At 45.2% G+C, this 27,477-nt stretch overlaps 2 protein-coding genes across 4 annotated transcripts in view; one reads left to right on the top strand and one right to left on the bottom strand.

The window, feature by feature from the left end:
• The window catches only part of ARIH2 (ariadne RBR E3 ubiquitin protein ligase 2), a 32,904-nt gene extending 28,971 nt beyond the window's left edge, over positions 1 to 3,933 (bottom strand). The window contains exon 1 of one of the 3 annotated variants that reach the window (XM_026052553.1): positions 3,890 to 3,933. The gene's annotated coding sequence lies outside the window, so the exon portion shown is untranslated. Of the gene's footprint in view, positions 1 to 866; positions 931 to 3,644; positions 3,696 to 3,889 lie in introns of those variants that run through there. The other 2 variants (XM_026052552.1, XM_026052551.1) reach the window with 2 other exon arrangements.
• A 394-nt stretch (positions 3,934 to 4,327) lies between these two features.
• SLC25A20 (solute carrier family 25 member 20) lies at positions 4,328 to 14,295 on the top strand. Its single transcript, XM_026052550.1, has 9 exons — positions 4,328 to 4,504; positions 4,987 to 5,079; positions 7,029 to 7,156; positions 8,329 to 8,419; positions 9,346 to 9,463; positions 10,529 to 10,601; positions 11,213 to 11,322; positions 12,648 to 12,772; positions 13,299 to 14,295. Exons 1-9 carry the CDS (start codon positions 4,400 to 4,402, stop codon positions 13,359 to 13,361), a joined length of 906 nt encoding a protein of 301 aa, XP_025908335.1. The 5' UTR covers positions 4,328 to 4,399; the 3' UTR covers positions 13,362 to 14,295.
• Positions 14,296 to 27,477: the final 13,182 nt, after the last annotated feature.

Here is a 27,477-nt window from a genome sequence, read left to right as displayed (position 1 = left end):
GTGCTGCTCTTACAGACAGATGTAAAACCTCCAAAAGTAGCTCATTCCATTACCCTAACCGTCTCCCCCCTACACACAAGGCCCCCAAATTTCTGTCATTTGCAGAACTGCTTCACAAGCTCCACTACACAGCTTTTCCAAGGTAGACCTATACTCACGATACATAGGTTCTTTTATCAAAAGCACCATCCACATTTCATCAAAATAAATAAGTTAAAATTTATCAAAGCTCAGCAGGAACCAGAAAAGCTACCTGTGATACCCTGTACAACCACATACTGCTTCAGAACCACAGAAATCCCATCCAGGACCTTGGGAAACAAGAGCGACAAACATATCTTTCTCTTGCCCTCTGTTTAACAGCTCAATACTATCTCAAAGGAACAGCAAAATCAGTTCATCCCTTAACTAGGCACTGCTGGATGTGATGTGGCTTGTGCATTATGTTTGAGAGGGAAAAATCAAATAAATTCTCATTTTATTACCTCCTCCTCAATGCTGGCTCCTCCTCAATGTACACATCTGTTACCTTTTGAAGGTACAAATCTATGCTCAAGAGCTGTCAGTTTCTGTTTAGAAGGAATCAGAACAGTCAAGCTTTATTATTACTATTTTCTCTAGTAATAGAAAAACCATCTATTTGACTTTACATAACCAAACTACACACCTGCTGATTTAACTAAAACTATACGAATTTGATTCTTTAAGAGGTTCAGCTGACAGCACACGTCAACTCTGAATTATTGTCATCTCGTACTCCGTCACAAATTTATGTTTGAAAAATTAATTTTGTTTCAAGAGAGACTAACTAGGTAAGAGTTAAATTATCACACTGCAAATAAGTTTTACATATAAAATATATTTACCAACTCAAAGCTGTATTTCCCACAAGCAGCACATGTTGTGTTTGTTGCATATATGTGGCTTTCTGCTTACTGTTGACACTAGCACTAACATTTTAATATATGTGCCCAGTGTCACAATTGGCAGCTGCTGGAGAAACCATAGTCTGACTTCAAGAAAAATAATGAAAAAATATGCTGGAGATTTCCAGGGCTCTGAACTTGGTTTTCTGGTTCTAACAGACAGACCAGCTGTCACAGGTCAACCAGGAAGAGATCTGATACATAATTAATCTGTGGGCTGCATTGGTTTTAGCAAATACAGGCCTCCTCCTGTAAGAAAGAATGAAAGTTAGAAGTTAATTATATTATCCCTTGGTCTCTATTCCTTTCACATGATTCTTGATTTCTTTTACAGTACAGCTTCCTGTCAAACTTTACAGGATCGGAGCTCCTACTCTCCACTTTGGAAGACAGAAGTGAAATCTTAGTGAGCCACTTGCCCATCCGTGACAAGATGAGTTACGGTAGCAATGCCAGTCATGTAGATGATGCCATAAAGCTGCCAAGGGAATTATTTTTTCCCTCAGGTTAAGAAGCTATCAAGTCCAAGTAACCTACTTCTGCTGTTGAGAAATCACTCACACAACTGCTGCCTAATGAGAGTCTGTATCATACACAAGCCCATTCACAGATAGAAGAAAAGCCAGGGTTTCCACAAATGGAAACATTCAGATAGATAATCAGGGGAAGTGGCAAACATGCTCCTACAAATACACATTTAGAAAAGATGGTGCTTCTGATCTGAAAGGTTGTTGTACGTTGCTGGCTCTGTTGCTACTCGGGGTTCAGCAGATCTCTGCTCTGCACTTCAGCATCACTGGTGGGCTCTGATTTGACAAACACAAGGCAAACCTGTTTTCTCCTTCCCTCTAATCTCCTTAATGAATCAGTTTGCATTCAATCTGTATCACTGCTCACTTCATTCACAGAAGTAGTAATGTTATAAGTGTTCAAAGGAATAACTTATTTGAGAATTGGAATGAGTCTAGACATTCCTACAAAAGAGATCAATAGCCTCATGTGTGACAGCTTTGTTTGGCCAGCTGCAGAGCATCACAAAACCAAACAGGTATCACCAGTTAGGAAAGTTCCTGTACTCAATCAGGCCATCCCACACGATGGAGATGGGAAAAAATCATGTTTAATGGATGATCCATTTACTACCTCAACACACAGCAAGAACCATCAAAGTAGTGAGATATTCTCAGACATCTGAGCAGAATAAGGGGCTTCCACAACACCTAATTAGTCACATACCAGTCTCTGCAGAGAAGAGGCTCAAGACAGAAGGGCTCTGAGAAATTCTTTTCAGCCTTTTTTTTCTGGGCAACTAACCTACTTATATAGGAATTGTTTCCATGGGCAAATTAACAGATCAATGAGAAAACAGTCTGCAGACTGGACGTCCTTTGTGAATAGGAGAGGGAGATTAAGGCAAAAACTTGCTGCCAAAACAAAGCAAGATATAAGGAGAACAAGACAAAACTCAGCTATTTTTCAGCCTAAGGCCCTCATTCACGAGCTCTCTGGGAACACATTAACAAAGGACGTACATAAAACTTGGTATCACTAACTTCTAAAACAATGAAGATGATAAATCCATGAAGGTCAAAAGAACAAGAAATACTTAGATAAAATAAACTGCCATAATCTTAAAGATCAGATTTAAGTTTATTTTTTTCTACTACATTTAGTCGGTTCTCCTACTCAGGGAATAAGGAGGTCCTACTTTACCACCATGATCCAAAACAGGTCCTCACTCTCACTAACACTAATACAATCTAATCCCCTTTCTTTCCCTGTACATCCTTGCAAGAACTCTAATTACATCCACTCTTTTCTGCTCTACCAGAGAGGCCCTCTCGGCAATTCCCACAATCTAACTCAACAAGGTTTGCTCACATAAACACCTTCAAGCATGCGACTATCAGCCCTTCCTGATCTCACTGCTCTTTGATAATAGGAAGTTACACCACCCCACACAGTATTTTGTCTCACCATCTCATCCTTTTCTGATGTCTTATCCTCTGTATCTACTTCTCTGGGTCTTCTCAGACAGGTGTTTTGGAGGGTAGCTCCTTTTCTATTTTTTCAGTGAATAATCTCATAGCCATCTGAGCTGGCTTTGTCCCCTCTCCTCTCTTTACTAATGATGTTAAAATTGAGAGAGGATAACTCAAGTCTGATTCCCAAGTCACTTATCCACACAACCTTTAAACATCCTGACACTCTCTTTCCTCCAAAACCCTTTACAATCCCAGCTCCAAAGTTCCTACCGTTGTTAATCGCATCTTTGCCTATGCCACCCAAGCCTGTAATCCAGGCATCATTCCCAACCGTGGCTTCGCGCAAACACCGTGCACTTTGTCATTTCCTTCTGCGCTGAGTATTCAGAGGACTCTTTCATCCCCAGACAGAGCTGGGCACATCACCTCCCACCCTTTTCTTCGTCCGTGATCCTGCAGGGACCTCTTTGCAACCATATCCCACCACCCCTGCCAACGTGCCTGCTCTCCCTCCACTTTCCAGTGCTTACTCTGACTAGCACAATTCCCTCGCCTTTCCCTCCTAGTCTAAACCGTTCCACGCCTGTTCCTTCCAAGCTATTGATACTTCCCAGCCCGTTATTCCCCACCCCGAGCCCTCCTTCGCCGGCAGCTGCTTGGGGGGCCCGCCCCACGTCGGCGGAGGAAGGCACCGGGTGAGGAGGACACCGCGCTCATTTAAACCACCTCGCACCCGTTTCCTTTGCAGCGATCACGTCCCGGTGCCCGCACGGGAAGGCGGCGGGAGGCGAAGAGGAGAAGCCGGGGCAGCGCGGAGAGCCGGGGGTGGCTGCGCGCAGCGACACGAGCCGGCGCGGCGGCCGGAGGCCCCGCCGAGGCGCGCGGTGCTCGCGGAGCACGGGCTCCCCCGTGGGCAGCGGGCGCCGCTGCGGCCCGGGGCGGCCCCGCCGGTAACCGCCCCCTCCCCCCCGCACTTACCGGAGCGGCGGAGGCGGGAGCGGCGCCCCGGGCTCCTCCTGCCGGGCCGCCACTGCCTGCACGCCGGAAGCGCTGGCCTCCGCGCGGCGTCACTTCCGCTGGGCGGCGCCGCGGGCGCCCCGCCGCGCTCGGGCCGCACCATGGGGGCGGGGGGGAGGGGGCAGGCGGGACCATTCGGGCGGCAGCACGGGGGCGGGGTGCGGAACGAACCACCGCGGCCGGGGGAGGAGGGGGTGTTGGACCGAACCACCGCGGCGGCGGCGGGGGGGGGGCTCCCCGCGCGGGCCGCCTCCCACGGCGGGGCGGAGGGTGCCGGGGCTCGGGCGGAGCTGCCGCCACGGCCCTTCCGCGCGGGTCTCCACCGGGACCGCCGCTCTCCCGGCGTGCCGCGCGGCCTCACTGGGGTAAAGGTCGCGGCGCGGAGGGGGCGGCGCTTGCTCGGCGGGGACGCAGCGCCCGGTTCCAGTCCCCGTGTCGCTCGCAGCCCCGCCGCCGCTCTCCGCCGCCGTCATGGCGAAGCAGGTGCAGCCCATCAGCCCCGTGAAGAACTTCTTCGCCGGCGGCTTCGGAGGCGTCTGCCTGGTGTTCGTGGGGCACCCGCTGGACACCATCAAGGTGAGGGGGCGGCCCGCCGCCCGCCACACCGGGACGGGGTCGCCGCCGCGGAGGCGCCCGGGATGGCGGGGAGCCGGTGCGGGACTACAACTCCCAGCATGCTCAGCGAGCGTGCGCTGTAAAGAACTACATCTCCCGGCGTGCTTCGCGGGGGTGTATTGGGGGGGACTACACTTCCCGGCGCGCCCCGGGAGGGCGGGCGCCCCCTGCGGGCGCGGCGGGAGCGCGGGCGCCCCCCCGGCCGCGAGCCCTGGGAGCGGTAACCGGTCCGTGGCGGGAACCGGTCCGTGGCGGGAACCGGTCCGTAGCGACACGTCCCGGCAGCGACGCTGCTGGCGTCTCCCCGCACGTACGAACCATTAAGCGCATTACAGCGCCAGTCTCGTCCCTGCCGCCAGCCTGTACTGCCATGAACCCCGCTCGCGTAGCCGCCGTCCCCGGCCCGTTTAACCCGCCGGTGCTCGCTGCGCTCTCCCCGCCAGGTGCGGCTGCAGACGCAGCCCAAGCCGCAGCCCGGCCAGGCGCCGCTCTACTCCGGGACCTTGGACTGCTTCAGGAAGACGCTGCTCAGAGAGGTACCCGCGGCCTGGCGCCTGTCCCCGCGTCCCCCGCCGCGTCCTTGGCTTATCACCTGAAATCAGATTAAATTTTCTTTACACAACTCCCTTGGGTACCTCCTCCTTCCAAACGTGGGTCTTGTTTTGCTCTGTGAAGAAACGCTCATGGTCCAAGATACCGTGGTGTTAACGCGTGAAGCCAAAGGCCGGGGTTGGCGTTGGCGGTTGTTCGACAGCCTTGTTGTTGTAGGGGGAGGAATCGCCTTGTCTTTGGCATTGGAAGCCCTCCCTGGAAGCCCGAACATAGGCAGTGACTTTTGGTAATAAAAGCAATATTTCTAATTTCTTCAATAATATATGATTATACCATTTGTGAAAAGGTGACTAAGTGGAAGTTTCAATTCCTAGCATTTTTTTTTCTTTTCTTTCCTTTTTAAATTATTTTTTTAAGGGTCAGAGGGAACATTACGGAAACTTTGTTTGATCTTCTTCATCAGGTGGACGTTGGCTTCCGCTCTGTCACTCCCGAACCAGCCCATATCACGTGAATGAACTATAGTCTATTTTTGTTTTTAGAAAGGCACGTAGCCGTGCTTTAAAGCCTCTAAGTGACATAGAATCCACTTTGCTGCTTGGTAAATTTTTCCAGTGGCCATTTAACATTTCAAAACAATGGGTTGGAGCCCAAGTGTTTATTTACTAATACAGGGTTTAGTTCCTAACCACTGGATCCAGCTGAGTCACTCCTTCCTGAAGGGAAGAACCATCTCGGATCAGCAATCCGCTCTTGCAATATAACCTAACCAGAGTAAATCTCTTTTCCCTGCTCTCTGCCACAAAGCCCTGGAAAGCTTTAGTTGCTCGTGCTGTTTTTCAACACCCCTCCTTGAGCACGAACGTCAGCGCGGAGCTGTAATAATAGTCTTGTGAAGTGCAGTTCAGACATACCGCTGCCTCGCCACTCCTACTCAATACTCCTCTGTTTCTATAAGGAAAAATACGCTGAGCCTCTCTGCTCAGGCCTTTTGCTTCCTACTGCTCGTGGGAAGATTGAGCTGGCGTGTCTCATCTATGTCAAACAGATAGGATTTCATTCCCCAGCCTTTGGTGCCTTAAGCTTTCAGGCATATATTGGGACACGCTGATTTGGGAGTGTGGAAGAGGGGCAGAACATGTTTAATTTGTGCATCCTGCCTTTATCTAGGAGGATAATTCATAATTCTGCTTTTAATTAAAAAGAATATCCTCAGTTGAAAGGCAAGATAAATAAATCCCACTGCTAGGGTGTGTATCACACTTTGTCCGATGATGCCTTTTTTCTTTTTGCCTTTAATCTAAAGGGAAACATCAGGGCTGTAAAGCTGTGTCGTAAAAAAGTTTTGGCTTAGGGAAGGAAAGCAGAAATAATCTGCTCTTGAATTTAATCCCAAATGGAGTGTGTTTGGGAAGTGGGGGAGTCCAAATTGGTCTCCTTGACATTGTCCTTATCTAAAGAATGAATCTGATCCAGCGTTGTCAGGCTTAACGCTGGGACTTTATAGTAATGGTGCATTTGATTACTTCTTTGTAAAGCGCGTGTGCATTTGTGTATGCATTTGAGAAGACTTTGGATGTAATCTAATAGGACTATTGTTCGGGTGGCTTTTAACTTAACTTCCTTATATTAGAGGTGTAAGCAGAGGAGGCAGCACAAACAGGAGTGGAAGAGAAGGCTGAAAACGGTGCCAGTGTTTTCCAGGAAGTACAACCTTCCTTTGCAACAGGTCCCAAGTCTCAGCTAAATGTGCACCGTTAAATGTACATCGTTGCAAGTGAACAATAGGCCCTATTATTCCCCTAATTAATTAAACTGCCTGGCTCTGACTCTGGTGTCATCCTGTGTTTTCAACTTTTGCTTCGCGGTAAGTTGAGATGCGTGCAAAGCGTTGTGCAAAGCCAAGTAATCCTTGTGATAACATTTCTTGCAGGGAGTCCGAGGCTTGTATAAAGGAATGGCAGCTCCTATCATTGGAGTGACACCCATGTTTGCAGTTTGCTTCTTTGGTTTTGGCCTGGGAAAAAGGCTCCAGCAGCGAAAACCTGACGACATTTTGACGTGAGTTGCTGTGTAATTCAGACACTTGGGAGAGGCACCCTAAGCCTACAGCCTGCTGTGTTGTCGCACGCTGAGTTGTGGTGTAAATTTGTCTCTTCTCCTGGGCTATAAATATAGCTCTACAAAATAAAACATGGGTGTGTTTTAATGCTCCTGGAAGCGTGGGACTGATAGCACAGGCTAAAAACAGACAGCATGTGGGCAAGTGCTCTGCAATTCCCTTTCGACGCAAGAAGGAGCCATTAAAAAAATTCAATTTTAGATGAGTACAGTGTGAGTTATATAATGATTGCTTGAGAACTGTTTCACTATTAGCAGAGAATGTGGAAGAATTAAATCCATAGTTGAGGAGTCGTGACAAAATTCACTCACAGTTCCCGATTCTGCTTTCCCTTCTGTTATTCTCTCTCTGAATATAATAATAACCCTAGAAATATTTCACGATTAATGTCTGAAAAGCGGTGCTTATGAGCAGCCCAGCTCTGTGGCACCTCTAGCCTTCTAGAAAAAAGGTGATTCTGGAGGGTGAAGCTTTTCTCAATGCCTTTCAACCCGAAGGATGGCTAAATTTTCTATGAGAAACTCATGAAAATTGGTGTCTCTCTTCAAGTTAGCTTATGCATAAGGAGAGCACCCCACCGACCACTCTGACGTACTCCCTTTCTTTGCAGAATTGTGAAATACGGGTCTAGAGAAACAGAAGTGAAGCGTAGCAACACGTTACCCTGGTGCTCATAGGGGGCACGGTGTCTCTGCTGGAGGTGCCCGGGTGGCCCAGAGCAGAGCTGCCCCTGCATGGAGGGGCAGTGTGCCCAGGTGCTCCAGCGCTGTTTGTTCACCTCTGGTTTACCAGCAGAACTGACCTCCTCATGTGGGCAAGGCTGAAGCGGGTAGCAAATAATGCAGGTAGAAGGAATATTAACAAACACAGTAAATGTGAAGAGCTGAGTTACGGTTGCTGTGGGAACGGGGCTTTGAATCCTGAAAATCTTAAATGTTTAACTCTAATTGTGCATTAAATGAGGCTCTTCTGCACTGTCGGAGGCAGCGGATGCCTTATTTTCCTGCCAGCCTTGTGTGCGGCAGCACAATCTGACAATTTGGTGATCTTTCTGTCCTTCATTGCCTGTGTATTGCGTTGCATTGGGGTCTTTTCCATTTTCTCTGAGCAGATATCCACAGCTGTTTGCTGCTGGCATGTTATCAGGAGTGTTCACAACAGCAATCATGGCTCCAGGAGAGAGGATCAAGTGCCTTTTGCAGGTGAGACATTGGATGGTGCTGTGGGGATTCAGTTCTAGAGCTCTTGTCTTCCCAATCCAGAGCTTCGTTGGTTAGTGAGTTTACTCTGCTCTGTTTTTTGACAGGACTGAGACAACTGTCATTTAATGCAACTGTGTCACGAAGAAGCATTGTACAAACTCACCGTGACAGTATAACTGCACAGAGCCTTCACTGCTCTAGTCACTTTACAGAACACAGGCAATATGCTATGTGACATTATACGTGGCATCAGCAGATGCCTCTGTCCATTTTAAAATAAGGAAAAATCCAAGTTTTCAGAATGAAATTTACTCTAAAGACATCCAGACTCACTAGATCATGGGACTCTTTCTGTGGTAAAGATTTTTTCTATCATCTTCCCATGTTCCCAATTCCTAACTGAGGGATGTATCTCAAAATACATAGAATAGTGTTTTTAGTGTTTACATTACACCACCTGTAGGGGTTGTAAGACACTGTTATGAAACATTTAATGTGAGCAAATGAAAATACTGTCTTTGACAGAGATGGGAAGGTTTGCTTGTATCACACTAGCCTCCAGTGTGTTAGTATGGAAATGGATGTTTACACATGAGCTTTGTCAGACATGACATTATAAAAATTGTTTGATTTTCCCTAAATTATTTAAAGGCCAAGTTTGACAGTGTATGTGTAAAACTACCTAATTGACTTCAGTTGTTTCAAACTTACACTAGGAAGAATAAAGGGAGAATCTAGCCACTGTGGACCACTGCACGTGTCCTCAGCTTGAGTGGCAGAGAACTGTCTGAGCAAATGATGCAAAGGTTTCATCTGCAGGAGTGCCTGTGGAATGAATCTGTGCCCCTTCCTCTGGCAAGGGGCACGTTTCTAATTATGAGATGGATGATTGTTCACCAGCCAGAAACGATCACTTTAATCCTCAGATCCAGGCAGCTACAGGTGAAGCTAAATACAGTGGCTCCCTGGACTGTGCGAAACAGCTGTACCGTGAGGCTGGCATTCGAGGCATGTACAAGGGGACAGTGCTCACCCTCATGAGAGGTAACTGATGGAAATGTTCTGGTGCTTCTTCTGCATGGGGTACTTTAAAACAAGACTGGCGTGGTGTTGTAAACCTTGCTGGCTGTTTAGCCTGTTAGAAGTGCTTTGTCAGTTGTTTTTTCCCCCTTTTTTTGCAGTCTGCAGAGCTACTCCAATGCCTCAAAGGGACTGAAAAATAAACATGAGATTCTTGGGGAGTGAGGAAGACATTAGATGACAAGGATTCAGAGGGATATAGGAACTAATTAAAATCTAAGAAGGCAGGAGGAATCAGAGACTTCAGACTCTTGGTCCCCTCTGGGAAAAGGACTGTGACTACTGCTGTGGTTGCCTTAAAAGATGCAACAGCAGCAGTGATGCTTTCTACCTACTTGAGTTTGGCTTATTTGGGAGTGGGATGGCATGTCCCCCCTCCTACAATAACAGCAAAATTGTTATTGTCATGCCAGACACTAAAGACTTTCCAAGCATTGATTCTTTCTCCTCTGAACCATGTTAGATTTTTTCCTGTATTGGGGCAGTGTTTTCAGAGTAGAAGCTGAAATTCCTTTATTTTGAGATTCCAGTTTATGAATTTGTTCTACCCTCTGCTTTCCAGCTAGCAATTTAACTCACACAGACGGTGTTTTTAGCCGCAGGCTGGCTGTGCAGTTCAGGCATGAGATAAGAACGGACTGCGGGAGTATGTTAGAGCAACGACAACCCCAAAACATCTTTATCAGAACAAGCAACATGCCGAACTTACCCTTCCCAAACTGCTTGATGTGCCCTGCACCATCTAAGAAAGCTCAGCTCATAGTTAGCTTACTGGCTGGCAGCCAAGTTACAGCCTGCTCAGAAGGGCTGCTAATAGAAGTGCTCAAGAACAGGTATTTCCCCAATTCCTGCCATTCACACCTGCTCTCCCTAGGAAAGATCAGGCTCCTGTGTGCAGAGCAGCAGCAACACGTTGTGGGGAAGGCTCAGAAGAGGAACCTGGGTGTGTTTAGCGGTGCTGCTGACGGTGCAGGGCCGCTTCCCTATGGGCTTTCCTGCTCCTCACGGCCTCTGTTGTTTACCCACTAGACGTTCCAGCCAGTGGAATGTACTTCATGACGTACGAATGGCTGAAGAACATTCTGACCCCCGAGGGAAAGAGGTTAGTGAAATCCCCAAATCGGCCCTTCTCTAGGCTTTCTCAGACACTGCTGATTAATGTCCCCAGTCAAGAAGTGGTTTTGAACAGTGGTGTGAAAATAACCCCCAAAAAAGAGAAAATTGTTATCACTGGTTTGCCCTGAGAGTTGAGCTCTTCTGGTCTGGCGTGAGCTGACAATTAAAAGAGTATTTTGCGTTTCTCACAAATTCTAATCTTGAATCTTGTTGGCACAAGGAAGAAATGCTTGGAGTAGGTCTCTCTGCTCTTTCACCCCAGTGTGTGCAAGGAGCTGATTTCCTTGTTTTGCTTTCTTTTTGTTGTTCTCGTTTATTTCCACAGCATCCTTGTGTGTTGCTGCTGAATGAAAGAGTTCGAGCCTTTAGGGAGGAAAAGACACTTTGCCCAGAGCTCCCTCATTCTTGGAATTGTGGCTCAGATACCGCTCTGCTTGTGCAGGATTTTGTTGCCTCCTGTCTGTCTCTCTAATTGTCAACCAAAGCCCTGCCTCTTTGGCTGTCATTTGAGTCAACATATATAAGCTTTTACTTTTTTTTTTTTTTTTCCTTCTTTTCCCTTCTCCTCCCATCCCACCCCACTCCAACCCATCACAGCGTGAGCGAGCTCAGCGCGCCTCGGATCCTCTTTGCGGGCGGCCTGGCTGGGATCTTCAACTGGGCGGTTGCCATTCCCCCCGACGTGCTGAAATCCCGCTTCCAGACAGGTAAGCCGGGTGGCCACACACGTGCGGCGCCCCAGGGCACCCCTGGGCACCCACGGGAGCTGCCCCAGGGCATCAAGCGCCACTTGAAACAAGTACATAAAAAATCCAAGTGCGTTTCTAGCTTTTCAGCTGTTCTCCTAGTTATTCTGTGGCAAGTTGGCTGCACTTCTGCAGGTATCTTGCCTGTTTTACACTCTGAATCGCTTTGCTGTTTCAGTTCAGGCGTGGTACGCTCTCACATGTGCTGTGTGAAGTTAAGAGCAGCTGTGTGGGCCTGCTGAGAGTTTTGCCTTCAGAGCAGCACATCTGCTCTTGAACATCTGTGGCCTGGCTGTAGCAAGTTGGGCCCGGAGCTTCAGCAAGCTTTGACAGGTTTTTTCCTTGGTTTCCTGGCAGTCTTACTCAATGAATAGTTTTGTTAAGGCTCCACAGTAATCCCTGCTTGTGGACTCTGCTTTCCACTGGGCACTGTGCTTGTTTGCTTGTTTTTGTGCATGGGGCTTTTCTACATATGCATATATGTATTATGAATCATAAGTATCTAGTGCAGGAGAAATTTCCGTTTCCCTGTATAATGGCTGCTCTGTTTGACATCATATCTAGGGTTCAGTTGGAAATACATTAGTCTCATGTTTTTGTTTCACTAAGCCAATCTACAGCAGGGCTTTATAGAAGATGTAGCTTAATGGCAGTTCTGTTATCTGGTTAATTTGTGGAGCACTTATTCAGTTCAGAGGCTGGCAGAGGCTGTACTTTCCAGAGGAGGGTCAGGAGATGGAAGAATTTGGTCATCAAATAAACTAAATTTTAAAAAAACAACACTTCAGCAAATCTGTGCAGCATCAGCCTGTGCTTTCCCTCAAAGTTTGTTGCTGTTCTTGGCTGGGACATGTGACAGGATCCTTTTCTGCTCATTTGTAAACCAGCTTTAGCAATTATTACACTTGGCCTTCCTATCTCCTAATTGGAGCTCTTGGGAGAGCTGTGATCAGCCGCGATAGAAGCAGCTCAGATATCCAGCCCTGGCACAAGTTGTCCTCTCGCCCTTCCTCCCCAGGAGATGACACGATTGTGCAACTTCTCTGCAGTGACAGGGAGCACCTTGCTCCTGTTTACAGGAACTTCACTAAACTGGCTTTTTTGCTTGTTTTTCACTGAAATAGATAATTATCTCAAGATGATATTTTCACAATATAGCTTCAATGATGCCTGGATTCTGGTGTGCCAGTTTCAACATGCTGAAAATCTTGGGCTGTTACATGTGTCCCTTCTTAAGATGTGTGACAGTCACACATACTGATCTAATGTGTTCTGATCCCTCACAGCTCCTGCCGGGAAGTATCCAAATGGCTTTAGAGATGTGTTGAGAGAGCTTATCCGAGAGGAAGGAGTTGCATCTCTGTATAAGGGCTTCACAGCCGTAATGATCAGGGCATTTCCCGCTAATGCGGTAAGTAAATCATGATTCCAGGTGGGTTTCATGGACCTGGCCACTCAGAGTGACTATTTGCAGCTACAGAGAGGACTTGCTGCTTGCTCCTGTACCATTTCAGTGAGAATCTCTGTACTGCCAGTGCTTTTTGGCTGTGGGTGTCCAGGTTCTAAAATGTACCTTAGTCAAGGGACAGCATCAACTAAACCTCCATTCAGAGCTTCACATGGAAGTCTGGCTTGATATGGCAGAAGCTGTTGACTCGCTCTGATAGTGTTTCATGTCTGATTACACATCCACCGGTATTAGACAGAAGTGTGAAGATGTTTGGACTGGCTTCCCATTCAGTAAATAACGAACCTAAGGGATTAGTTCTGTCTTTGTATGGAAGAATATAGCAGTAATATTACCTCTGCTCCAATCCTTTTTTATTTTTTTAATTTCCTTTCTCCTTCCACATTAACCATACTGCTGCATTTCAAGTATGTTGGATGGAATAGATTTTTACAGCCTGTACTTGTTCTATGTGTTCTCTCTTTTCCAGGCCTGTTTCCTTGGTTTTGAAGTTGCTATGAAGTTTCTTAATTGGATTGCACCAGGTCTATGAAGACTAGGAAGTCTTTGGATATTCAAGATGAGAAGGAAGAGAGCGCGAGTGTGCCTCGGAGGAATAAAAGAATGATCACTTGAAGTTCCAAGAATGATTACTTATCTAATACCTTTTTGCCTTCTTCACGTTCTTTAGGTGGTGCTATGTGCCACTCAGAAATAGAAGCCATAACTCTGATGTAGAGGTGGTCAGGAGTTTGAGGTGATGCACCTGATTTCTGAGCCAAAGTACCACAGCAGTAATGCTGCAAGTACATGACTATCACTATTACACCCTTCCCTAAGTACTTCCTCATGGAAGAAGGGGAGAGTTCTTACTCTTTTAATTCTTTATTTACTGAAGAATCATATAGCAATTAATGCTGAAAAACTTGCATTAAAAAAATAGTCAGTGTTTACTTAATTCTCAGGGCACAAGCTCACAGCTGCACGTATCTACAAGCGATGTCAAATAGCATCCCATCCCTTGTAGCTGTTTACTTGTGGCTGTCAACATGTTCACTGTGGTTTTAATCTTATGTGCATGTAATGCAACACATGGAACTAAGCAGGTGAGGCCAGAATAATGTTTTAGTGCACTGAGAGGTAGTACAAAACATAGGATGTTCACCTTCTTTTTGGTGGAACTAAGAAAAAAATTAATTATGCTTAAATGTGTTCACTACACTATACTGAGGCAGTCAGTGGGGAAATGTGTTTGATTCACCTGATCTCATCTTTTGTCTGAAATTCTTTTGTCTTGCTGTTCCAGTGAATAAAAGGGATGGGTATCTCAAATGCAATTTACAGGTGTAGCATGATGGATAGCAACCCACACTGTATTTAATTAATCATATGATTTGGAGCTCAGTACCTGATCTAGGAAATTTCAAGAGGACTTCTAAGAACTCAATTTCTTAAGTACATGAGGGGGATGCGTAGGGGACACCAGCTCTGCATCCTGTTTGCCTTTATTCTCATCCTGCTCCTTGGTTTTCTTTTAATATTAAGCATAATCCATTTTCTTTTGAGAAATGACTAATGCTAAGGAGCAAAAAGCCACTTTAATTTGTTCTGGTTATGATGCAGTATTGTCAGAACCCAATAAAGCTACCTGCTGCTTGGCTAGAACGTGTGCTTTACTTTATTTACTTTGTGCATGGTTGTGCATGGTTGGTTCTGCACAAGTTTTCCGATTCTTAATTCTGAGTTGTGAATGTGAAATAAGCTGTGTCATGCTGTCTTTAGCTGTTAATCCCTTGCCTTTTAGCTTTCACATCTCCTGTTCTCTGACACGAGCCGTGGAAATGAACGTTTCACACTAAAAACACATCCTGCCTGTGGAAAGCAAGTATTTTGTGTTGCAAACAGCGGCTTGAACACTGTTGGGGGGGAGCTTAGGGAAAGGATCTGTCCAGATGCCCCACAAAAAAGGAATGTGACAGTTGTTTTCAGCTTGCCATGACCTGGTGGTCCATACCATAAAGTAGACTTCACCTTTGCTCCCTCTAGGGCCATTCCTAAAGATATACTACCAGATGCTACTGCAGGAGTCTTGAATCCCATTCTCTTTCCTAGTCCTTTGGAAGGACCAGAAGAGAACCTGCCTTAATCAGAGTCCGTGTTTTGTTTACAGGGCCCCATGGGGCAGCCCCCAGCATGGGAAAAGCTCGGACTCTTCAGGCTGCCTTGGTCTTGTTCACGCTTCCTTCACCAGCCACCAGTCCTGCTTCTTGAAACCATCACAGCTATGGGTGAATAGCTCAGGGCAGGAACACACACTTCGTACTGGCCCAGAGAAGTGGTGATCCTAGGGCACTAACTTCACAGATGGTTTTAATCAGAATTCTTGGTTTGCTGAGGCTAAATTTGTATTAGTTTTAAGACGACCAGGTCAGCTTTTATGACTGCTTCCTAGCCACCAAATAGTATCCTATGGTGATTTAGTTCCCTAATTACTCTGGTCACTGTTGTGACTTCTGTGCTAGGGCTGGGAAGTGGATCTTTGAAGATTTGAAATGCATTATAAAGCTGGATTATCCTTTTTACTGGCAAATTTCAAAAATAATGACAAGTCTTGAAAGAGACAGACATGTAAACACTGCACCTCTTCTCATAAAATTCCAGATATTGATGCTTAACACAGCCTAACACAGCTGCCCTGTCAATGAATGCATCATGTTGAGCTCCTAATTGCACAGGAAACTAGGAAGAAGTCTAATAATCCTGGTTGTAGACTTGGATCTCTTTGTTTTATTTCTGTTGTTGTTGCAATTGCCCAGCAGATGGTGCCTGCAGCTGCCAGCAGGACACACGGACCCACAGGACCAAAGGGACAGACAGACAAACAACCACCCCAGCTGCTGCTGGTGGGACAGGACGACTTTCCGAATCAGCCTGCAGAATTCCTGTGTCTCTGTCAGGACAGGCAGGTAGTTGGCGGGCAGGAGCCTCTTCTCCCCATCTGTCCTGCTAAAAATGCCAGGGATCCACCGGGCTTGGTGACAACCTGTGCTGAAGTGGTCAGAGACTTCCCCAGTCCCCTGTTCCTCCCTTAGTCTAGAGTGCTGCAGCCTTTAAAAACTTAATTCTTGGAAAATAAATTAGTGATTGATTAGTGCTCTGAATTCAGCTACTTTAATAGGCATTAAAAGCTTAATTCCACGCAGTAGATGAGCAGCTTTCTCCTAACCTGCACGTAGGCCTGTTGCTTGGTGTTCAAGCTCTTATACCCTGGTTGTGCTGTCACCAGCTCAGGCTTAGCCGGCTATAGCCTTAAGCAGCATTTGCTCTGACAGATTAAGAGATTCCCTAGTCTGTCCAGCACTTTCTTGATTGCTAGTAATTCTAAACTGTCTTCCTGCTGCCAAACAATCCTTTTTAATACTTCTCTTTTGTTAGTCCTTCAGATTCTTCTTCCACTTTTAATTATCCTAATTACATTCTCCCTAATCTGAAGTTTTTGCAGAGCTTTGTATTTGGTGCGATAAAATTCTCGGAGTTTAACATGCCTAACTGTGTTTGATGCTTTCAGAAAGTAGTCAAAATAAGGAAGAGGGAAGGTGGGAAGGAGGGGCTGCTTTCCAACAGCAGTGACTGGAAGAAGAAAAGCTTTGCATAAGCCAAAAAAACACATTTACTCATTTGCTAAAAAGCTGCAATCCAAGTCCCTTGGATATTGCTTAAGAAGCTGCTCTTGGCATAGGAATTTGACTAAATCCTTGCTGCCTGGTGTGTGCAATCTCAAAATGAGAGAGCAATTTTAATGCTGTTACAGATTCCAGCACAGAGAGCTCTTGCTTTCGGGAGCCTAGATGTGCATTCAAATGTTATTTTCTAATTACTCAGCCAGGAGCTGAAGGGCATCTCGTGGGAGCTGAGGAACTGTGCATACAGGTTAAGGAGACCAGCAGCAGAGAGGGAGCTGCTCTCAGCAAAGGGCAGTGCTCTCAGCAAAGGACAGCATTTGTCTTATGCTCCTTGTGGCCATAGCACCTTCTTCAGCTACATCCAAACCAGCAGAGATCCAGCAAATTCCTGCACTGTACATCCAGGACCATCCTGCTTCTAAGCAAGTCGGGTTGATCAGGGCATGGTTCCCACATTGTAGATCCATGGTGACTACTCCCGATCACCTTCTTATCTTTCATACATCTGGAAAAGATTTCCAGGAGTTACTCCACCACCTATCCCAGGGTTGAGGTGCGGCTGACTGCTCTGTTCTTCCTCTGCTCTTCCTTTTTGACCTTTTTGGAGATAGGAGGGACATTTGCTTTCTTCCAGGCCTCAGGAACATCTGAGTGTGGCCTCACGACGCCCTCCAGCCTCCCCAGCACTTGTGGGTGCCTCTCTTCAGGGTCCAAGGACTTGTGTGTGTCCAGTTTGCTTAAATACTCCCTAACCTGGCCCTCCTGTCCTGAGGGTAAGTCTTCGTTGCTCCAAAGCTTCCCACTGGTCTCAGCGGCCTGGGATTCCTGAGGACGTTCCTGCCAGCCGCGGTAAAACAACTACCCACAGTAAAGTGGTAACCAGTCGTCTGAAGCAAAAATATCTTCCACCATGGCCAGAATCTCCTCCCCGAGGGCGCTGCGGCCGCCTCGGGCCTGCTCTGCGAGACGGTTCTTATCTCGACTTCCCAGTTGCAGGACGCTGTGCTTGTCAGTGCAGAGCAGCAACAAAAACGGGCGCCGAGTCGGCGAGAGGCGGCACCGGAGGCCTGGTGTCCTCCAAAGGGCCGTGGCAGCTTCACTGCTCTGTCCGAGCTGGATCCACAGCCCCGTGTTTGCTGCACTTCGTCCTTCCGTCCATGGGGCCGTGCCCTGAGAAGACAACCCCGTGGTGGGGTGGGCTGCAGGGCAGGAAAACCAGCCCGGTGCTGTGTGCTTAAAGTGGATGAACATTGCCAATTTGGGGCCATTTAAGTAAAACTGGGCACCCCTTTCACTACCTCAACATTTTAAAGTAGTTCTCAACATGTTACAGCATATCTCAAAGCTGCTGCAAATATAAACCGTCTTTAACAGTGGATGGATAGGCTTTTTACTAACATCAATCCGTGATTTCAGGCGGTTTTGTTTAAGAAGCTAATAATGCATAGGTTCCCCCCAGGCTTCCTGGAAGCATGGCAATAAAGATCATTATCAAAGCTGCAGCAATAGGCTATAGATCGGCTTTGCTTCCCCTGCAGATGACAGTGCGGATGTAGATCTGCTAAAACACATGGTGCTGTTGCTAACTCTACGTATTACTGACAGAAAGATTAAAATATTTATCTGTGCAATGAGCTCTCTTCCCTTCTTTATCAGAGAATTGAGTCCAGGATCATCTAGGAATGTTACTGCTCTGAGTTTGAGGGAAGTTGCAAATAAACTAGCAAAAAGTAAGCAAATATTAAGCAGCTTTGTACATCAATGCTGAAAACACCATAGAGGCTATTTTTTTTCCTGTTATTTCCTCAGAGTTATCTGTTACTGGCAGATGTTTGCCTCTTCCTCTCCCCACTCTCATAATATAAGAATTCTAAACTTTTATTTAGCCTTGAACCTTTTTCTCTCTGTCCTAGTAGACCAATGGTGAGGGAATTGGTTTTTATCCCATCTTTATTCCCTGAATAAATTTCAGCAGAACCAGCTGAAACGCCGAAAAGATGCAAAATTGCAGTAAGTCCTGCTCAGGTTAAGCCAATGCAATCGAGAAAAGCCCCTGAGTGCTTGTATAGACAAATCCTAAAAAAAAAAAACTCTTCCCTCTGAAACACGATCCCCCTGGCTTCTCACCCTTGACTCCGTATCAAGCACTGCCAGGCAATTATCTGCTTCGGTTGCTACCTCCAAAGTTCAGGACCTGGCCAAGGAAGGCAGGGAGCATCCTGGAGCCTTTCCAGATGCAGCAGCCCCTGTCCTTATCTTGCAGGCCCTGGCAAGGCTGGATGCCGAAAGCTTTCCCAGCCTCTTCCTCTCGGCTCCACGTGTCTCCACTCGGCACGAGCTGCGTTGGGACAGCAAGGTCCAATTTCCTCCGTGCTGGTGGGGTGACCTGACGTGGTCCTGTCCCCTCCACCTCAGGGAGATGGGCACCTGCCAGCACCCCAGCACGGAATCTTTGCAATGAGCCGTTCCCTTGTGTGCCGACAAGAAAATTGATTTTTTTCCCGTATTCCTGGCTAACTGATAGTCCAGCTAAAAGAATCATCCAGTCCTTGTGTCAGGTGCTGTTTGTTTCAGCCGATTGCAAGGCAGAAGCTCCTGGCGTTCCTCTCACTGACAGTCACAAAAGGAATGAGTTCAATTGCCAATTTTTAGCAGCAATTGCTATGTTTGCAGCAAATTTGACACCTGCTGCTCCACGTTTGACCCCAGCTGCAGGTGAGGCAGGACACGGACCCAAGACCAGTGGAGGCGAGGACAGAAACAGAGGTTTTCTCCCATGCCGCGAGGCTCAAGGCCTTTGAGGATGGGCAGTGTGAGGATGTTGCTTTGCTGAGGAAGGGCACAGCAAAGTGCAGTGTAAATTAACTGTCTCTTTATTTTTGTTTCTTAACAGACAGGATTTACTGTGGCTAATAATCTTTCTGGAAAATGTAAAAACATGATCCCACCTGACAGCCTAAGCACCGCCTCGCTTAACCCGGCCAGTGTCCCTCTAGAACTGGATGTTCCACCTCCAGCAGTGAGATAGAAGAGCAGCAGAAACCAAGCAAATATCTGGTGACAATTCCCCAAGATACTATTGCACTTTCTGCCCATCCACATCAGTTTAGGAATTTACTGAGCCAGAGGTTTTATTTGTACCTTTGCATTTAAGAGCTCTTGAATGGATTTTCATTAAAATCGCCTTGGGAATACGCTTCCATTTTGGGCCTCTGTAGCATCCAGTGACAATGAGTCCTAGTATTTAATTATGTGCTGCTTTGTGTTACATCTGCTGTGTGATGTCATTGGTGTCTCCTTATTCTTCTCTTGCGAGAAACGGGAATAAATGGTTTCCCTTTCACCTTTTGGAAATCACATAGGATTTTATGTTCCTCTTTCTTTTAGGTGTCCTTTTCCAAGCAAATACCCTATTTAATCTCTCCTTGTACAAAGTCATGATCCTGCTTTTCCTATTTTTACTTGTCACAGAGTACTCTTTGCAAAAGGCATGTATACATTTGCAAATAAAGTCTTCATCTACTTCATATAATCTAGCAACACATGCACCAGCAGTAAGCAACTAGTATTTTTCTGGGCCAAGGAATTCCCAGCCCATTTTTGCCTGGCTCAGCTGATAGCAACAGGAATATTTAACATACTCCGCCCACTGTAGTTAAGAGTGTTTCCATTAAAATACTGGTTTTTTTTTTGCTTCTTCCATATCTCATTTACCTTCTACTCACACTTCCACTCACCTGCTAAGACTTTGTTAAGAATAATTATGGGATCTTGAAATGAGATGTCCATGGAAAATGCTTGTCTTGATTATGGTTAGTTTTTCTTTTAGGTGTTAAAGGAGCTGTTGGCATATTAATCACGTGGCTGTCCCGGATTTCTCCGAAATTTGATTGCTAGGAATCTTGCAGTCTGTTGAAAGTTCACTCAGCAGTATTTTCTGAAGGAAGGACTTTGACAACTGTCTGACTTTTGAAATTTGCCAAGCTTTACTTTGAAGCTGAGAATCTTTTCAAAATCTTTGGTATCCTCTGGTGTATGTTTTAAGGAAATTTTAGGGTTAATTACAGCACAAAGCCTTACCTAGTTGGTGAAAAAAATAGGAAATACATGCTCATTATTTACATAGTTTCTTTCAAATTTGCATAAGGAAAAGCTCAGAGATTCGTAAACTCATTTGCTCACAGAAAATACATCCGAAGAATTTTCTTCTAGAGACTCCCCCTGCCCCAGAGAGTATAAGCTTTGGTTAAATCATTTAATCATTGAAAGGACTGAGGACGAAGGTTCACCTGGAAGAAGACTTTAAACAGGAACTTCCAGGCTATTCCTTCAAAGCCTTCTCTGGGTCAAATGATAACAGCTGCCTTTTTGATCTGGCACTATAAATGATTGCAAGTGCTTTATGAATATTGCCTGACATCTGCCTAGCCTTGGTGAATTCAGTTTGATCTCTGCTTGTTCTAGATTATATGTAATATGTAATATGTAATATGTAATATGTAATATGTAATATGTAATAGATTATAGATTATAGCAAGTGAGGAAAAAAATGTAAACAGTTTAGGATTCAACAGGGTATCAAATCAGAGTGTATCAAAATACAAGAGTGCCTATGAGTCCATAAAGGGCTCAAGGAGAATAGAGGGTTTCCAGGTTTAGGAGAAAAAAATAGTATCTCCTTAATTTTATCTCACTTGTTTTTTCATAAATATCTTTTTTTTTTTTCATATGCCGTAAATGTATTCAACTTATGTTAATTCTTAATGTACTTTGCTGAGTGCTTTTAATCTGCAGAGTTTCACTGCAGTTTAATGTCTTGCTCTTGTTTTAGATACTTTTGATGTCTGGTGTTTTTACTCAAGAACTTCCTTGCCCTAAATACTGCTTAAGTGGCTCCTCTGCATGAAAAATCAAAAACTGAAAGAATATAAAGAGGTTTCCATTCATAAATGAAAACATTGGGGAGCCTTCTTTAATTTCTCTAATTTGTTTCAGTGAGCAGAGTATTTATTTTCAAGAGTGTTCCTTGAGTCTTCTGGTTATCAAATACACTTCTAAGGTTTGCCTAATCTCTTTCATTTTGAGTTTAGAGATTAAGAACAAATTCTGCACAAACAATCTCATTTTTCCTGCAGTTTTCCTCAGCAGTCTGAATGAATTGCTGATACAGTGAAGGCTCACAGCCTTATCTATTTTACCTGATTTATTGCATCTTTTCATGTAAAAATCTGTAAAGTTCAAGATTCTGACAAGTACTAGATTATTTTAAAATATGTTTTTAAGCCATTTGTTTTTATTTGTGGGCATAAGCTGAAATCTGTGATATGAATAACTCGGCAATGTGCTTTAATGAGAAAAAAATCATCCCTTCATATTCTTATATTGAGCTTCATTCTGGACGTGTTTAATAACATTTAATAATGTTTAATAAAGACAACATGATTCCACCTTTGCTTAGCTGAAAAAAAATAGCTGCTCAATCAGATCTTTTATGTCTGTTACTTGGCCAAATACTTGAAGCAAAATAATAAAAAAAAAGGATTGTTTTAAGGCAAGTGTCATATTAAGACAAGTGTCATTTTTGCTTTCTTTGTTTAGTTCTTTGGTATTTAAATGGAAAAATAGATTAAATAGACTAATAATTATGTTCTTTGAGGAACTTCAAGTGTGTTACTTGTGTTACTTGTGCACATTCCTTGTGCAGCAAGTTGCTTTGCTCAGAAATGCCTGTACAAAATCTAATGTTTTGATTTTCAGTTGTAAACATCCACTATTATTTCCTGCCTTACAGCTTCAAACACCTGGATGGACTGAAATTCAGCTCCTTCTCTCCCCAGAAAACAACTAGAGCCCAAGACACCCCATCCCATTAACTCCAGTTGACACCATGGGATGGGGCCTTGGGTGCTGCTGCTTGGTACAGTGCTCAGCTCCTGGCTCTCCTTCCCTCAGGAAGCATCGGCCCTTTGCAGGTCCTGGACACATTTTCACATGGTGGAAACCTGGCACTGGCCCTTATGTTTAGCTCGTTCCTTGTAATTGAAGTTCTTTGGAAGGACTCTCTTCATTTTATTTAATGCCCTCTGCCCTAAGCACTCATCTTCCTTGTATTTTTCCCTTCTTATTAAATAAAATGGAACCAAACTGTAATAAAAACATGCTCTTGCCAACTAAGCCGAGCTTCACACAGCGTTATTTCCAAACACCAGCCTAGTCACCGTGCAACTTGATAACACCCAAGGAATTCTCTCACGTAACCCTTTGGGTTATTGCTCACATCCAAATCCTGTTTTAGCTACATATTTGCTAGTGAAAGAACATTTTCTAATCTTTTGTCCATTTTTTTTTGCATACTTTCCACCCCTTTCTTAGTTTCACATTTTCCACAGTATTTTTAACTAATTATTGACTTCTGTATCCAGGCAATTTGTTTGCCTGTCTGAGATTTGAGTTTGGATCCCAAGCAGCTGGGATACATTTTCCCCTGTTTAAAGTCCCTGTTCTTTAAAAGGAGTTGATAGTTTTAGAGGGGTTTAGAGTATAAAACAGTCAGTTTACATTGCTGCACAGACCTCAGGCTCCAGGTAGCCTTCTTAGCCTGGCTTCTTGCTAATCGAATTAATTGCAGTTTTTCTAAAATGACTATGTAGAAAAAATACACCCCATTTTTTTCAGCCTAGCTCCATTTTGATGGGCACATCCTCAAATCTAATAATATTTTTAAGTCTACTTTCAGATAGGAAGAAATCAGCCAGGGAAATAAGAGAAGCATAAAAAGAAAGCAAACAGGAAACACCTTATTTTGAACTTTGATCATTTTTAGGTACTTGAACTATTGTCTGTACAATGAAAGACTATGAGAGACTGGTTGTGTTCCTTTAAACGAAAGGCTGCTCAATGGGAGGCTGTTGTCACATAGAAACTGCAGAAAGTTGAATGATTTGGGCAGAGGCGCTTCAGATTTGCCTTTGGGAAGCGCTCCCTTGTCAGAAAAGACACATTATCATTTGTCTTTATCTCCGGGAGTTCGGCTGCTCACAGGCAGGGAGGAGAGACAAGGCGTAATTACACTCTTCTTCCTCCTATCATTAAATACGAACAAAGAAACACCTGCGGTGTCGATGCTCCGTACTGAGATTCGCCTGCAAACACGCAGCAAAAGCAGAACTTGCCCGTTACCCTCCCCTTTCATTGGCAAACTTATATCCAGCACGTGAAAAATTGCTCTGAGTGACCAAGAGAAACGAGGCCTCCGAATCTGAAGGAGGATTTGAGTGAGTTAAGCAAGGCAGAGTACTTGCTTTAATAATTCCCAACAATCCTGTGAACAATAAATTATCTTTTAGGCTTTGAGGCAATAAATTATATAGATCGAGGCTGTGTGTTTTCCAACGAGTTTGCATTGGCTGCACGTCAGAGAATGGTCCCATTTAAAAGGGTTTAGAGAAAAGAACCTTTTTTTTTCTCCCTGTGTTTGCCTCTAATTTCCTCTTGACTGCAAATTAAACATCAAGGAACTGATATTGCCCCTATGGATTTGAAAGACACCCCTTCTTCTCCTCTCCTTGCATCACTGTAAATAACGTCAAGTATCAGCTTGAGGAAGCAGCAGCTCTGAGGTGACACAAGAGTCACAAACGTGCAGGTTTGGGACGGGCTGTCATTGCTCAGGTTCTCACTGAGCTCAACAGAACAAAAGACAAGTCCCTTCCCTAGGGTATTTTGAGTGTAAGGATGAGACAAAATACAGTATTTGAAAGTATCCAGCAGACAGATGAGAGCATGCAGTACTTCACAGGTGTTTCTAGACGGCCCTTTGATGGAAAGCCATGGAAAAGCCCCAAAATGCCTGTTTGGAACAGTGAAGGTGGAGACCATCAGCACAACAGCTACTGACAGACTCTGCGTGATCACCTGAAGACAGGTTATAAAGAATCTTGAAGGAGATGGTGAGAAATGTTCCGTGGTGGGGAGAGGGAAGACTGAGAAAAGACACTGAAAAGTGGTTAAAATGATGAGCCAGGAAAGTGATCTTTGTGGCAGAATTTAATCTGGAAAAGAGACAAGATTGTATTCGCAGAAGGAGGAGAAGGAGAAGGAGAAGGAAAAGGAGAAAAAAAAGGGAGAATAAATCAGAATAAAAAGCAGAATAAAGGAGGAAACAGATGTGAGATTCATCTGGAGAGAGTAAGGAAAAGCTGTATCTTTCCTTAATGCAAAAGGAAAATGTGAATCCCAAGGCTACAGATGCAACTATTAGAGCCATTGAAAGAATAAAAAGAAAGCAGTAAGAGGTCAGGGAAAACAGCATCCTTTCAGGGCTAAATGATGTAAAACCACACACTGGGAAACTTTTCTCACAGTTCAGGAATCCTTTAAAAACACAATTAACCATGGTTTTGACTGTGAGAATAAAGACAGCAAATGTCTGCCTTTGCAAATGCACAAAGAAGGGGTCAGAGAGACTAAGGCTGGTATCGGAAGCACAAGGCTAAACCAAATAATATGGATATAGTATTAAATACAGTCAATGTTTACTTATAAAAGGAATATTACAGAATATTGTGGTCTCTCCAGAGACTAAAAGTACACCAGATCCCTTAAAGCAGGCTAAGCTATTCTGCAAAACCAGAAGAAGGCTTGAAAAATAAGCAGGAGAAAAACAAACCACCCCCCTCCCTAAAAAGCAGAGCTAATACAAAACAGGACACAAAGGCTTGAGTTTAAGAGATGCTATTTATTCAAGAGGTAACTACAGTGGGCAAGATACTTTAATACTGCAGAGTGAAAGGAGAAAATATTTCCACAACAAATGGCAAGGGAATTATCTGCCTTTTTGCTTAAGTTCCTCTGCCCTTTTTCATTTTCCTGCTACTTAATTTTTTCTTCAAGTGCTCAGAATAATTGATGTCTATGCATAAAATGTAGAACTTCTTCCAATTCCTAGCAGTTAATGGCTCTGGTGAAGTCCAGAGGACGATACAGGGTCTATGGACTCCTGAAAACATTCCAGTGTCAACATTTTCCCACTATTTGTGGTTGCTGGATTGCCTGTAGCCACACAAGCGGGTGGTCGCATGCCCGACCACACTAACCCAGGCATTTGCTGTGTAAATCAAGGTTTAATTCTCTGCCTACAACACGTAATGTTTATCCACTGCGAGGCAACACTGCACGATCCTAAATATCCTGAATATCCTAACATACGAGATTACCTCCGTTCACGGATACAGAGCAGAACAAGTGATTTTGCTCTCCAGTTACGTCTGATGTTGCAGCATATTTGCAAATTCTGATTATATAAACCAAGAGCGACGGCCTCAGCCCTGTTCCCTTCAGCAAAGCCCCTCTTGCTGATACTGTCTTTCCCGCAGCCTTCCAGTAAACACATGGAACCGCGAGCTCCTTTTGGCAGGAACTGTCTCGCTCTCTACCTGCAAAGAAACAGGTCCACCCGTCACCCTCTCCAGCCCCTCGGACAAGCTGCAAACACGCGGTCCTGTCCTCATTAGGGCCTCTGCTCCCTTAGTGTTCTTGCCTCTGGGCCAGGGATGCTCGGGCAGGCAGGGCAGCTGCTTGGAGCCCCTGTGATGCAGCAGTGCCGGGTGTCACCGCGGCAACGCGGTCCCCAGGGATGCGGATGCGTTGCCGTAGCGACGCGATGCTCCTGGCTGCAGCTGCTGCTTCCTTTCCCTGCCGCTATGGGGAATTTGGGATGGTTGGAAGCCTTGAGTCCTACCAGGGATGAAATGCCAGGGCGGACAAAGATCACAGCACGGGCGGGCGGGAACAAAGATTCCCAACTCGCACTATAAAGAATTGCAAATCAAAGGCTCCGTTGGGCTGCTTCCAAGGCTCTGCCAGTGCCCACGCTAATGCACAGCTCTGAATGAATTACTTATATCACATTCCTTTATCTCTCACCATCACATGCCTACCTGTTTTACTTTAAATTGAAATTGTGAATGCTCGAAGCAGGATGCATTTTAATGATGCTTTCACTCTCATTCTGGGCCATTTGATTCAGCAGGCAGTTTCAATACAGGTTGTCTAACAGTCGGGCTAATGTAAGGAGTATTTTAAAATAATGTAGAACACACGAAGGGGGAAGAAGAGAAAGATTTGACAGTCACAGGAGACAGCTGCTTTTGCCGGGGGTGTAGGCAGTGCTGCATCACCCTGCTCAGCCCTTCAGAGAAAAGGGTCAAGGCTGCTCTAACTCTTTTACAGTTGCCTCTCACTCCAGAGCAAAGGCTTCATTATTAAATAGCAGTAGTAATTAAATAGTAGTAAGTACAAGGACTACATAAGGTCCCATTGTGTGAGTATTACCAAACCAAGAGAAAGCCCTTCTGGAGGTTATGAGATACAGAGGAAAGGCTGGGAAAAGGAAGGGAACACAAGTGCCCTCTCAAGAGATGATACCTCTTGGGTATCATCTTTGATTTCCCCCATCTTTGAGGGGTTCATGAGCCCCTCAAAGCCACAGGGTCAACCCTGGGCAGGAACTGAGCCTCTGAGAAGGCTGCTGCACTGATCTTAATGATCTGTGGGCAGAGTGTTAGCGGGTGTCTCCTGCTGCCCTTCAGATTGTTGGCAGAGACCATAATTTGTCACCAGGTTGAAGGGCTGTGGGACTCTCCCATCCTCACAGCCTGTCAGCAGCCTCAGCTGCCCAGAGGGCCTGTTGCTGGGCAGCTGGAGCTGTTTCTCTGCTCAGAGGATAAGCTCTGTGTCTGTTCCACCCACCAGCTTCACAACAAGGAGGTGGGATCGCAACTGTAATATTTACGAAAACAAAATGGAGAGCATAAAGAAAACCTTAACCCCCAACTCAGCCTGATCTTCCCCCAAAACCAGCAGAACAAACCAATAATCTACGGGTCTTAAAACCCTTGAACACTTGAAGTTACAGATCCATTATACGTTTGCTAGGCAAATCTGGAAATAATATCCATGGTTGTATATTATTTACATATTTTGATC

Source organism: Nothoprocta perdicaria, unplaced genomic scaffold (genome assembly GCF_003342845.1).
Source record: "Nothoprocta perdicaria isolate Ctin4 unplaced genomic scaffold, notPer1 scaffold_9, whole genome shotgun sequence".
NCBI lineage: Eukaryota > Metazoa > Chordata > Aves > Tinamiformes > Tinamidae > Nothoprocta > Nothoprocta perdicaria.
This window is presented reverse-complemented; position numbering and strand designations above follow the sequence as displayed.